The sequence below is a fragment of the Labrus mixtus genome, chromosome 17 (genome assembly GCF_963584025.1).
Source record: "Labrus mixtus chromosome 17, fLabMix1.1, whole genome shotgun sequence".
NCBI lineage: Eukaryota > Metazoa > Chordata > Actinopteri > Labriformes > Labridae > Labrus > Labrus mixtus.
Window position 1 is genome coordinate 18,652,453 of NC_083628.1, and position 11,744 is coordinate 18,664,196.

The following is an 11,744-nucleotide window of genomic DNA, read 5'->3' on the forward strand; positions in this document are numbered from 1 at the left end:
CCATAACTCAAAGACACACCTGAAGTCACAGTCAGAAATAAACGCTCTTTATCGATCATTTGGGGATTTTTTTTTAGACTTTGCAGGTAGAAGAGCATCTTTGTAGGGACAACACTTCAAACCCTGGAGAAAGAAAACACACCTGGTGCTTCTTCTGTCAGCTCAAAACAAGAAACTGAAGCTGCATCAGGCGTTCCAGAACAATGAGAGAACACAGCAAGGACAGCAATGACCTGAAAAAGCTGCCAGGTCTGATGAGCTTCAACGTCTGCAGAAACGTTCAGCTGCTCAGGTCAGAGATTAAAGCATGAATGAATCCATCAAACGTTCAGACCTCTGAGAGGGAACTTCTCTTGGCACACTTTGGCCCCCTTAGCACCAATTGAGAAACCATCTAACACCCTCATTTAACACCCGCCTGACTGAGTTTTGTTGCTGCTCGCGTCCATTCCTTCGTGACCACAGATTACATATCTTATAATGACTGCTCTCAGAAGGAGTCACCAAGTTGACTGCACGTTAAAGGCTCTAATTTAAATCTTGCTCACACTGATTTCTACTTGTTTTTCTGCCATTCTCTCTGCATTGTAAGGAGATACTTAGTTTGGCCAGACATGTCAAAAAAGAATCTCTGATCTCAGGACCAAAATGTTTTGGATGGAGACAACAGGAAGAACTTGTGCAACCACTCGTCTGCTCCACCACAATCTTCCTCCTACGATGAGCGTGATCCTCGAGATACCAAAGCTTTGCAGTCGAGGAAATCTCAGCGTGCCAAAATACCAGCACACCAAACTGTGTCTACACCATGTCCAAAAACAAACCAGAGTTCACAACTTCAAACTGCATGCATGTATAAAAAAAGGGCCATTTCGCTGAATGTTTGCATGACTCCCAGAATCTCCCAAACCCAGAATCTGTGTTGCATCTTTATCAGGAAAACAAACAGCGTCACCGAGTTCTGCTGGACTTTTTTTGTCGTAACATAAAAGACCTTCTGTGAATTCCAGCCTTAAAAACTGTCGGTCTGTAAACTGGATGATGAGTCACAATGGAAATGCTGTTATATTTCTATTCAGAGGGGGGGGGGGGGGGGGGGGTGAAGCTGGGAGATGAGTGCTGCTGTGTTGGGACGATGATAAACAAAAACACAACCAGCTGCTCATTTGTTGATGCAGATATACTGAGTTAAGACACGATATCTAACACCAAATAAGCTTGATAAACAGCAAATATCTGAAGTTTTTGATTTAAAAATGACTGAAACATCCAATGGACTCCGTATTACTTCAGTTAGTTCTGAAATATAGTTTGCAATGAATTGTTTTTCGATCGATTAACTGGCTCATTTTTTTCAGCAGCTAAAGGTCTCTGCAGAGGTGGGACTAAAAAAGTAATAATTCACTGTTTTAAAGCTTTGAAAGTAAGAATATTTCAATAAGAAACGCATTAACTTATTTCATTGGCTTGTTGTTATTCACTTATTTCGCCCATATATGTGAATATAAAGGTATAAGAAATGTTTAATAGCCTATTTTAAGAGTTAAAACCTTGAAAAGACACCTGAGCAGACTAAGAAGAGGTCAAATCAATGATCATCTTTTAGTCTTGTTCCTACTTGAATGTCTCTTCCATCTTTGCCTCCACAGTCTGAGTTTGTAGAGATGGAGGAAACTGTTTATTTTTTAGATTAAATTAAAGAAACTTCTCTTTTTCATCTTAAAAAAAGTCAATGTGAAAACCATGGTGCGTTCAAAGACTGGATTGTCCGTACTGTAACAACACTAACCCTTCTTCAGATATGATCAGCTCTGAGATCAGATCCCATCATCACACCGCCTGGTCGAGGAGAAACGTTTTACCTTCTTTATGAGAGGAAGCCGGCTGTGCCTGAGCTCATCGGTCCGTCTTTTAACGGAGATATAAATCCAAAAGTTTAAAACGTTTTTAAAAGTCGCAGTTTTTCCTCCTCAGAGTCCACTGAACCTCCAGCTGAGCTCCGTGACCGCCGCCGTGTGTCTCAGTGTTCACTCAGTCTCATCCACACACTGACAAACTTTCTCCCATTCTCAAAACAAGGACCGGACCGCCCGCGTGACGTCACCGGCCTCTCCGCCAATCACGGGCTGTCACATTCCCTCAGTTTATTATTACAGAAGTGTTTTATTAGCCTATTTTTTATTAACTATAAACATATCGCCGATTTGGGGAAAAAAAGTTATTTAAAAAAATATTTATTTATTTTACATAATTTATAATCCCAGAGGGGTTTTACACTCTGTTATTGAGAGACATGCTTCTCACACACATCGACCCAAATGTGCGACCTGAATGTTTATACAACTCACCTTTTTACATTATATGAAGGCTTAAAGGGATGTAGAATTAGGGGGCGTGGCCTATTTAAGTGACAGGTAGGGTGTCCCATCAGCCAAACCAGTAACTGAACTTATCCTCTTGAGTATCCATCCTATCCTCTAAACAAACAAAAAACAGTGGCAGAAACTATTTTTACAGTAAAGGAGAACTGTTTTGGAAAATAATGCAAACAATAAAGCTGCCATGCTCTTTTCTTTTCTTTCTGTTGTGTTCTTTGTGCTACATGAGAACTTTGAGGAGATCAAATACAGTCAGACAGGAGGGGCAGTAAAGTTCATTTTACCCCAGGGACCACAAACGGGTTCATCCAGTCCGGGTTTTATTTGTCATAGAATAGAAAAGAAAGGTTCAGATTGAAAACTGTAAAACAATAACATATGTGCATCTCTTTGATATTTGACATTCCTCAACTACATTTATTACTAAAACCATTTTTACACATTAATTCCTTTTAGGAAAAGTTCTGGCAGTGAAAACAATTAATTATTTTGTCAACAGACCAAACGTCTGACTGGGAAAACTGGCTCCTTTGACTGTACAGTTAATTAAAGGGGACAGTCCACGAAACAAACAAATAAACTAACCTAAACTAAACACCACTTTGACTCTGCTGCCCCCTGCTGGCGAAGAAAATCAGTACACAAAGTACAAATACAACTGACCTCCAACCTTGTATAAGATCTATATTTTCTTCACTTGAATCAGAATTAATTTTCTCTTTTTTCACCTAGAACATGACTTCATATAGTGTTGTGTTTTATCTCCATGCATCCACCAGCATCAGATCAGTTCAACCACAAAACCTCAAATTATTATGAGTTCTCTTCTTTTTGAGCAACAGCTCTGTGGAAGGATTTATTATTTTTTTTATTTTTATAATGATCAACAAGACAAATGTTGCTGCAGGCAATATACATTTATATAGTAAATAATTTAAGAATAAACCTTTTTTTAAACTCAACAACAACAATAAAGAGGCATTAAAGTCACCTAATCATTCTTAGCAGTATGTCTACATATCATTAAGATTTATACAAATGGAGATACAAACCTTCAGGTTTTTTATGGATTAAAGAAAAAAAGTATTTAGTCATTTAAATGACTCAAAACTGAACAAACTTTACCTATTATCAAAACATTATTGCCCAAAATCAATCTCTGCTTTCATAAATCTCTGAACTTAAGAACATGATTATACACTTTGACTTAATTGTGTTTCCTATTTTATGAAATAATAATAATTATAATAATCATCCACTATATGTATCTTTTACTGAAAGCATTCAATCATCTGACCCATATAACATACTGCCAGATATAATAATAATAATAATAAAAACGATCATTTTTGGAAAAGATACATTAATATTAAGTAATAGGCTACACGTCATTTCTTATTAAATCTTAACTTCTCCAGATTTAAAATACATTTATTTATTATTTATTTGTCGCGATAAAATCTTACCCATATCTGCTCATAATAAAATCCTTCAGAATAAGAGCCCCAACACACTTCTGTTAGGCTTTTATATCCACAACGATTACTAGTTTGAAAGATATTATACGATTGTTTATATAAACTGTTATTTCTCATAAGATGGCTGCTGTATGAAACTGTATAAATCGAGCTTCCGTGTCCTCATATGAAGTGAAGCTTTTATTGTGAAAACTGTTCTCGGATGTCCTCTTGTTCTCGGTAATAACGGAACACAAGTTAGCTGACCGTTAAATCAGAAGATAAGATGTAACAGTTAACGGTTGTTAAACGGTCATGAACGGAGCTTCTCGTAAGATTTTATTATTATTGTTATTATTGAACGAGCTTCATCTTTAAAATGATCATTTACAACAACAACAAGGCGATGGAGGATCATAAAGACTCGCTGGGACGTTATGTCTCCGGATCTTCATCTGAAGGAGACACCGCTGCTTTCAGGACTGAAACTTAATGTAAAACATTTGTTCTGATGAGGATCAGGTTCTGATGAGGATCAGGTTCTGATGAGGATCAGGTTCAGATGAGGATCAGGTTCAGATGAGGATCAGCTTCAGATGGGACAGAAGAGTGAGGACTATCTTTAGCCCCGTTCATTTATGCTAACAAAGGTGTGAAGTGTGTATTTCCGCGTCAGGTATAACGGTCCACCACGTCAGCACCTCTGAACATCTGCAGCCGAGCAGGAGACACTGAGGACGGATAGACTCTGTTAATCCTAAACCAAGACGTTTTTAATGTATTACACTTAAACCTGCCTGCTAATGACCCCGTTATAACATGACTCAGAGAAGCCAGATGTTGTTGTATCCTGGGGAAGGCTGCAGAACATTTCACATTTAATCAGGCATAGTTATTGAAAGTATGCATTAATTATCAATCAATTTGTTCATAAAGTATTAAGTTATTGTTAATTTGTTTAGTACCTACTATCAAATAACTGTTTGTGTGGAGAAATACAGGCGTACCAGAAGTCCTTGTACAAATAAAACAGCTGCTCTTATATAATATTTCAGTGTTAGACAGAAAAAGTAGGACAATTTTCAATTTGATAGACCTTTATTCAACATTAATAAATATGTATTATCCTATCAAACCTGACAGAACAGTTTATCTGAGAGGTCAACAGAACAAGCATCCAGACTACGACTGTTTAGATTTATTTGTGTAAAAGTTTCTGGCTGTTTGCCAAAAGACATCTTAAAATACTTGTAGCGTATACCAACATGCAGTAGCAAATGTATTTGTTTTTCTTCCTTGTGGGGAGAAGGTCTAACTGAGCATGTGCAGTATGAGTGCCTCCTCTCTGGCATGTCTCTGATTGGAGTAATAAGACTTATTCAAACCGTCCTCAGTGTCCTCTACTTTAAACAGCCATGGCTCTGAGGTCCAGGAGATCGTGGACGACTGTGATTTTCGGCGTCTTTCTTGGATTCACGGCGTCCTCGTGGCTCATCGTTCCTCAGGTTCTGGAGAGTAAGCGTAAAAAGTCTCCAGAGTGCGTGTACTTCAGTGACTCCTCTGCTGGTAAAGTCCCTGATCCGGCTGTCAGAGACCGGGGCGGTCCGCAGGTCGCTCCAGAGGAGTTGAGAGGATTCGGCCCGGGAGGAAACGTTACCGGAGAAACCCGGAAACCTGTCAACCGACCCAAGCGTTTCCTCTATGTTGGCGTGATGACAGCGAAGAAATACCTGCGGTCTCGTGCGGTGGCTGCGTACAACACCTGGGTGAGCTCCATACCTGGGAAGGTGGAGTTCTACTCGAGCGCGGGGTCTGGCACCGTCTACGCGCCCGGCCCCCTCCCAGTGGTTTCTCTGGATGGTGTGGATGACGCGTATCCACCACAGAAGAAGTCATTCATGATGCTGAAGTACATCCACGACCACTACCTGGATAAATACGAGTGGTTCATGAGGGCGGACGATGATGTTTATATAAGAGGTGATTATTCCTGGAATCAGATGGCTACAGTTTGTATGTTTTTGTGTGTGTGTGTGTGTGTGTGTGTGTGTGTGTGTGTGTCAGTGTGTGTCAGTGAGAGAAAAACAACTTGCTGAAGCACGGACATTCATGAGGCATGCTGTTAATCACAGAGTGCAAAGATGAAATTTTCTTTCAGGCATTTGTTTTATAATGTGTTTCTCCAGCTTGACAAGTTAATACATATTTAGTTTGCCTTAAAGAATCCAAATTAAATGTGAACTCATCTGAGAGGCAGGACTTTCTTGGCTTGCCAATGCGGCTACTGTGTCCTGGAGTCTCTGCAGGTCTCTAGCTGACTGCAGTTTTCCTCTCTTCAGACCTCGGTCTTCCCCAAACACTTTGGCTGTAGGTCTAATATTGTCTGTGTGTACTCTTCATGATTGTTTTTACTTCTTGTCCTAGAGAATTATCCAAAAGACAGAGACATTAAGTAACATTCATTGAATTTTTTTCTCCAGATGTTTCAGACCTTATTCAGCCCTCGAGGACTGTGTCATATTCAAGTCTAATTTCGACCCTTTTCTAGGTGAGAAGCTGGAGCTCTTCCTGCGGTCTCTGAACAGCAGTAAGCCTCTGTACATTGGTCAGACCGGTCTGGGGATGGCTGAGGAGCTGGGCAGACTGGCCCTGGAGCCCGGAGAGAACTTCTGCATGGGGGGCCCCGGGATGATCTTCAGCAGGGAGGTTCTCCGCAGGATGGTCCCTCACATCAGCACCTGTCTGAGGGAGATGTACACCACACACGAGGATGTGGAGGTGGGCCGCTGTGTGAGACGCTTCGGAGGAACGCAGTGTGTCTGGTCTTATGAGGTAAATGTACTCAGTGGTGATTCACATTTCTGGAGTCCCATGGACCCTGTGTACAGTGACAGGGAAGACATGCGAGGCTTCTCTTAAGGTGCAAAAGAAAGGTTTCACTGTAGATGGTTTCAACCAGTTATCTGTTCATAGCGATTGAGTTTGATCAAAACGGTAAAAATACTTTTGCAGTTGTTTTCGTTCAGGTATTTGGACGTCTTCGATGGTCTTGTTCTCATGTCATGGCTTCTTTCTTCACAGATGCAGCAGCTCTTCTATGAGAACTACGAACGCAACAAGAAAGGTTTCATTGAGGATCTTCGCAGTAGCAAAATCCACAACGCCATCACACTCCACCCGAACAAAAACCCCGCCTACCAGTACAGACTCCACAACTTCATGCTGAGTCGAGAGATCTCCAGACTCCGGTACCGCACCATCCTGCTCCACCGCGAAGGCCTGGACATGAGTCACCTCAGCGATACAGAAGTCCTGTGGGAGGACCAGCAGCTGGGATCCCCCCCGTCCTACATGCTCTACCGGCCCAACGAGAGGAGTGATGTCATTGAGTGGGACTTCCTGACCGGACGCCATATTTACTCTGCTGTCGAGAACAAGATGTCTCGGCACAACCTTGGGAACGTTTTCCGGACCGCTCTTGAAGACATTATCCTGCAGGTCATGGAAATGATTAATGAGAATTCAAAAACTCGTGGTCGTGTTATTGACTTCAAAGAGATCCAGTATGGATACTACAGGGTGGATCCAATACACGGTGCAGAATACATCTTAGACTTACTGCTTCTGTACAGGAAACATAAAGGACGCAAGATAACTGTGCCCGTGAGGAGACACGCTTACCTTCAGCAGTCCTTCAGCCGACCCTTCTTTACAGAGACCGAAGAGTTGGATGTGTCTGAACTCGTGGCCGCCATCAACTCTGAGTCCCAGTCCCAGTCTTTCCTGCCCAACTCTCTGAAGTTCCTGTCACCTTTCCAAGTCTACGAATCAACCGCGGAGGTGTGGGAGCAGAGTCAGAGGAAGGTCAACATCCTCGTCCCGTTGTCCGGTCGCTACGACACCTTAATGCGCTTCATGGAGAACTTTGAGAAAGTGTGTTTGATACCCAAACAAAATGTGAAGCTTTCTCTCATCCTGGTGGACGGGGAGAGCAATCCGAGCGGAGGACGACACGTTCAGTTAATCAAAGACTATCACAAGAAGTATCCCAAAGCTGACCTGTCCATAATCCCCATGACAGGGAACTTTTCCAGAGGCTTAGCTCTGGAGCTGGGCTCTGCACAGCTGGATAACAACACTCTACTCTTCTTCTGTGATGTTGATCTTATATTTAATGGCGACGCTCTGCAGCGCTGCAGAGACAACACTGTTCAAGGTCGACAGGTCTACTTCCCCGTCGTCTTCAGTCAGTACAATCCAAAAATAGTCTATCCTGAGAGAACCCCAAGAGAAAGCAAGTTTGTACTCACAAAGAAGAGCGGTTTCTGGCGGGATTACGGCTTCGGGATCGCCTGTGTTTTTAAGAGTGACTTACTAAAAACTGGAGGTTTTGACACCTCGATCCTCGGCTGGGGGTTGGAAGACGTGGACTTGTTCACCAAAGTGATAAATTCTGGTTTAAAAGTGTTACGCAGTCAGGAACCAGGAATCGTACACGTTTATCATCCCGTCCACTGCAACTCAAGTCTGGAGCAGAAGCAATACAAGATGTGCCTTGGGTCCAAAGCGAGTACGTTTGCATCGACGATGCAGCTAGCCGAGCTGTGGCTGGAGAAACACATAGAGGTGGGGTATAACAGAACTTCATCCTGACACTCCAACACCGCTGCACTGTTAATGCAAGTTTACCTCAATTCTGCTGAAGAAGCACCGGACAGGGGTCCTTATAGGGTGGAACATTAAATCCTGAAAGGAACTAAGACTTTCCAATCCAAAACAGAGATGGACCAAACCAATTAAACCAAACTAACATAACTGCAGGAAGACTAACCTCGAAGGAATGGGACAATGTAATGCCAGAGCAGAACTGAGTCTAAGATAACCTGCGTCAAGCAACAGAAGTCAGCTAGTGTATCCATTTCCAAACCAGCTGGGAGACCACTGACCCAAACACAGTGGTTGTTTCTTGGTACTTTGAACAGTGTACTGTTCTTTTCAGCTTTACAGATCTCCTGATGTTTTATTTACAGTGCCAACGATGCAGTTAAAGAGCTTTGGGACCTTTTTCCAGTTCTTTAGGATTTGGGTTAACTCTGAGTTTTTACCAGCGTCATATTTTTAAATTATACATCTGACCACGCTACTTTTGGTAGTCCACAGCTTAGGAGATATTTTTAAAATGACCCAAAGAATAAGCAGTATTGCCCAAATGACTCGATGGGTGATTACAACCAGTTTATATTCATTTCAGAAAAATAAATCAAATGGAAGACACATTGTAGACTTCAAACTCTGATATGATACAACACCCGTTTCAATACCAGGGCCAAATAAATAAAAGTCTCAGGCAGAATATTGGAATTTCTGTTTTTAAGTACCAAAAGTTGCCAGCAAACACCTTCACACCATCTGAATTACACAAATATTTGCCAATGTATTTGTGCAATTCAGACGGTGTGAAGTTGTTTGCTACTTTTGGTGGATTCATTCCCCTTCTACTCACCTCTCTAATGAAATTGATGTAGTCTTATTTAAAGCTGTGACTCTTTTCGATACCATCAGTCATTAAAATGACGCAGGTCGTAAAATGTTAAAACACATGGTGGAAATATTTGACAACCTTAATATATTGTGGGAGAAACATTGTGAGGCTTAAACCCAACATGCTGCTCTAACGCGTCGCAGGTATTCAGCGTACGACTCAGTGAAACAGTGAAGTCAGTATTTAATCCAGACGGCTGCTGGGCAGTGCGTCTTCTACGGTACACAATCTGTTCGTGTGTGTTTGTGTTTCTGTGGCGAGAGAAATATGTAATCTTACTAATCTGAATTTACTGAGGCTGGTTACATGTTGACTCCTCTCTAACGATCTCTCATATATGCGGCGGGCGCCATTTCTTTATCTTGTTTCTGCCAAACCATCCAGAGAGTTCCTGCCATGAATCAAAAAGTGACTGAAAGAGGACAGCTAACAGAATGTTTCCTTATCATCATCATGTTGTTTGTTTAATATTTGTCCAATTCAAAGATACTTGGTGGAGTTTTAAAAAATGTATCATTGCCACAGGTGGCCATTAAGTGAACTGCAATCAGCATCCCCGTTCTTCACACTCTATAAGAACGATATTACATCAGCCAATAAGGTGACATTGATGAGACAGGTAGAGGTTTACATCATCACATTAGATACACACCTGTTCCTCTAGCTTCACTTTCTTCAACACTGATGGTCATCATACATGTTCATATCATGGATCACAACAGCTGGTGAAGTCAGTTTGTCCAGATCTGACTTTTCCACGAGGATAGTGTTTTATTAGCGATAGCATTAGCAAGCGAGGAAGCTAAAGTGATCCTGTTAGCTCAGACTTGGCTAAGTGCATAGCTGAACGTTATTAAAGAAAAGGGAATATAAAGCATGAACTCTTATTCACAGGCCAAGTCAGTTTAAGAAGTCTGGCTGATTGAAGCCGGGGATACACTGTGAGATTTCAGCCCAAATCTGACCCGATAATTGAGTTGTATGGCTGATTTTGAAGTCGAGGCAAATTTCAACTCCACCGCGTGTCATTTGCCGTGTAGTGTAGAGAGAGGCACGAGGACCAATCACAGCTTGAACAACTGTTCCCAACCAATCAGATGAATTTCTGACATGCCTGTAAAGAATTTACTCGTGCAGTGTGAACAGCATTTTTCCAATCCTACCCTGTATTCCTGGCTCAGCTTTCCACTCAGGACAACATTTTTTTTATAAGGAAGCTAGCAGTTATTTCCTGTTAGCAAGCGAGCTAACTGGTATGAGAAAGACAGTTAGGGGTTGAGTGCCCCGCTGATATTGATTGTAGTTTTCCCATTCAGCAGGACGAGCAGATTTGTTGTGTTTTATGAGGGTCTGTGTGTTGTAATGTGAGGGTCCATATCAAGCTATTATTTAGCACTGTTGGCGCTGGAGGGGAGCGGCACAGAAGCGAGGCTCTGGAGTGTCTAATGTCTCACCCTTTGGATTGTTCTTGGTACAACCATCCTTAGCATGTAAATCAGTCCACAGGCTGTTAGAGGCAGCACAAAAGAGCAGTGTTTCATTAAATCTGTTTTGAAATTGGCAATAAAAACAAAAAACAAAAAACTTTTGTATTAAAAGTCCATTAAACTTTTACGTTTGTGATAAAGATAGAAAAGTGTCGCAGTAATCCTCCAGCGGCTGATGTAAAACTGAAGAGACAGAAGACTGAAGATGCTGTCTGACGATCGGTAAATGTTTAATTTAAAGTTCACAATCGTTTAAGTGTCACAATCAGACAATCTTTCAGACAAAGAAGCCTCTATACAGAGTTCTGTTTTTGTGTTTTGTTCATTCAGTGCCACAGTTTCCTCTTGGAAATAATGAGGATGTTTTCATTTCTGTGACTTCTTGGCGTCTATTATAAAGTCTTATTTTATGAACTTTTCCTCCCTGACTCATGATGTCATCATTTTAAACTGTGTGTAGCCTCACATATATGTTTTATTGGTGCTGTATTCTGCCAAAACAAGCAGTCTAATCATTTGTGAGCAGCTAAAGAGCAAATTTATGATGATTTAAAAGTAGTGCCCTGAATGATGTGCCGAGAAACAACATATGAATCGATTGAAGGTGCGATACATCATTATCAGTATCTTTTATCTAAACCCCTGGAAAATCCCCACTTGCAGTGGGGCTGAGGTTAATCACACCCACATCTGAAAAGTGAAGTACTGGGTGCTGGACAAAAACATCAAAAGACAGAGACACACCAGACGCTGCTCCAATTAACATTTAATGGGAATTATCGCCACATGTACTGTTTACGGGCCCTCTGCCTTCATAGAATAAAATAAGCAGGTATCATCCGCAAACAGAATACACTTAGGCGGTTTGGATACATTAACA

At 41.5% G+C, this 11,744-nt stretch overlaps 2 protein-coding genes across 4 annotated transcripts in view; one reads left to right on the top strand and one right to left on the bottom strand.

The window, feature by feature from the left end:
- The window catches only part of megf10 (multiple EGF-like-domains 10), a 47,099-nt gene extending 45,049 nt beyond the window's left edge, over positions 1 to 2,050 (bottom strand). For both annotated transcript variants that reach the window (XM_061061400.1, XM_061061399.1), the window contains exon 1: positions 1,863 to 2,050. The gene's annotated coding sequence lies outside the window, so the exon portion shown is untranslated. The remainder of the gene's footprint in view (positions 1 to 1,862) is intronic.
- A 2,011-nt stretch (positions 2,051 to 4,061) lies between these two features.
- On the top strand, positions 4,062 to 11,284 carry chsy3 (chondroitin sulfate synthase 3). 2 transcript variants are annotated; one of them, XM_061061284.1, is made up of 4 exons: positions 4,062 to 4,340; positions 4,375 to 5,815; positions 6,384 to 6,667; positions 6,917 to 11,284. In XM_061061284.1, exons 2-4 carry the CDS (start codon positions 5,251 to 5,253, stop codon positions 8,486 to 8,488), a joined length of 2,421 nt encoding a protein of 806 aa, XP_060917267.1. In that variant the 5' UTR covers positions 4,062 to 4,340; positions 4,375 to 5,250; the 3' UTR covers positions 8,489 to 11,284. The 2 variants fall into 2 exon arrangements, with proteins under 2 accessions (XP_060917267.1, XP_060917266.1); XM_061061283.1 differs by having other exon boundaries at positions 4,392 to 5,815.
- The last annotated feature ends 460 nt before the right edge of the window (positions 11,285 to 11,744 follow it).

Bases quoted from the DNA above. Each gene is read 5' to 3' on its own strand.
- chsy3 (XM_061061284.1), top strand. From the start codon at position 5,251: ATGGCTCTGAGGTCCAGGAGATCGTGGACGACTGTGATTTTCGGCGTC. The intron at 5,816-6,383 runs GTGATTATTCCT...ACCCTTTTCTAG, and splicing joins CGATGATGTTTATATAAGAG to GTGAGAAGCTGGAGCTCTTC. The intron at 6,668-6,916 runs GTAAATGTACTC...CTTTCTTCACAG, and splicing joins AGTGTGTCTGGTCTTATGAG to ATGCAGCAGCTCTTCTATGA.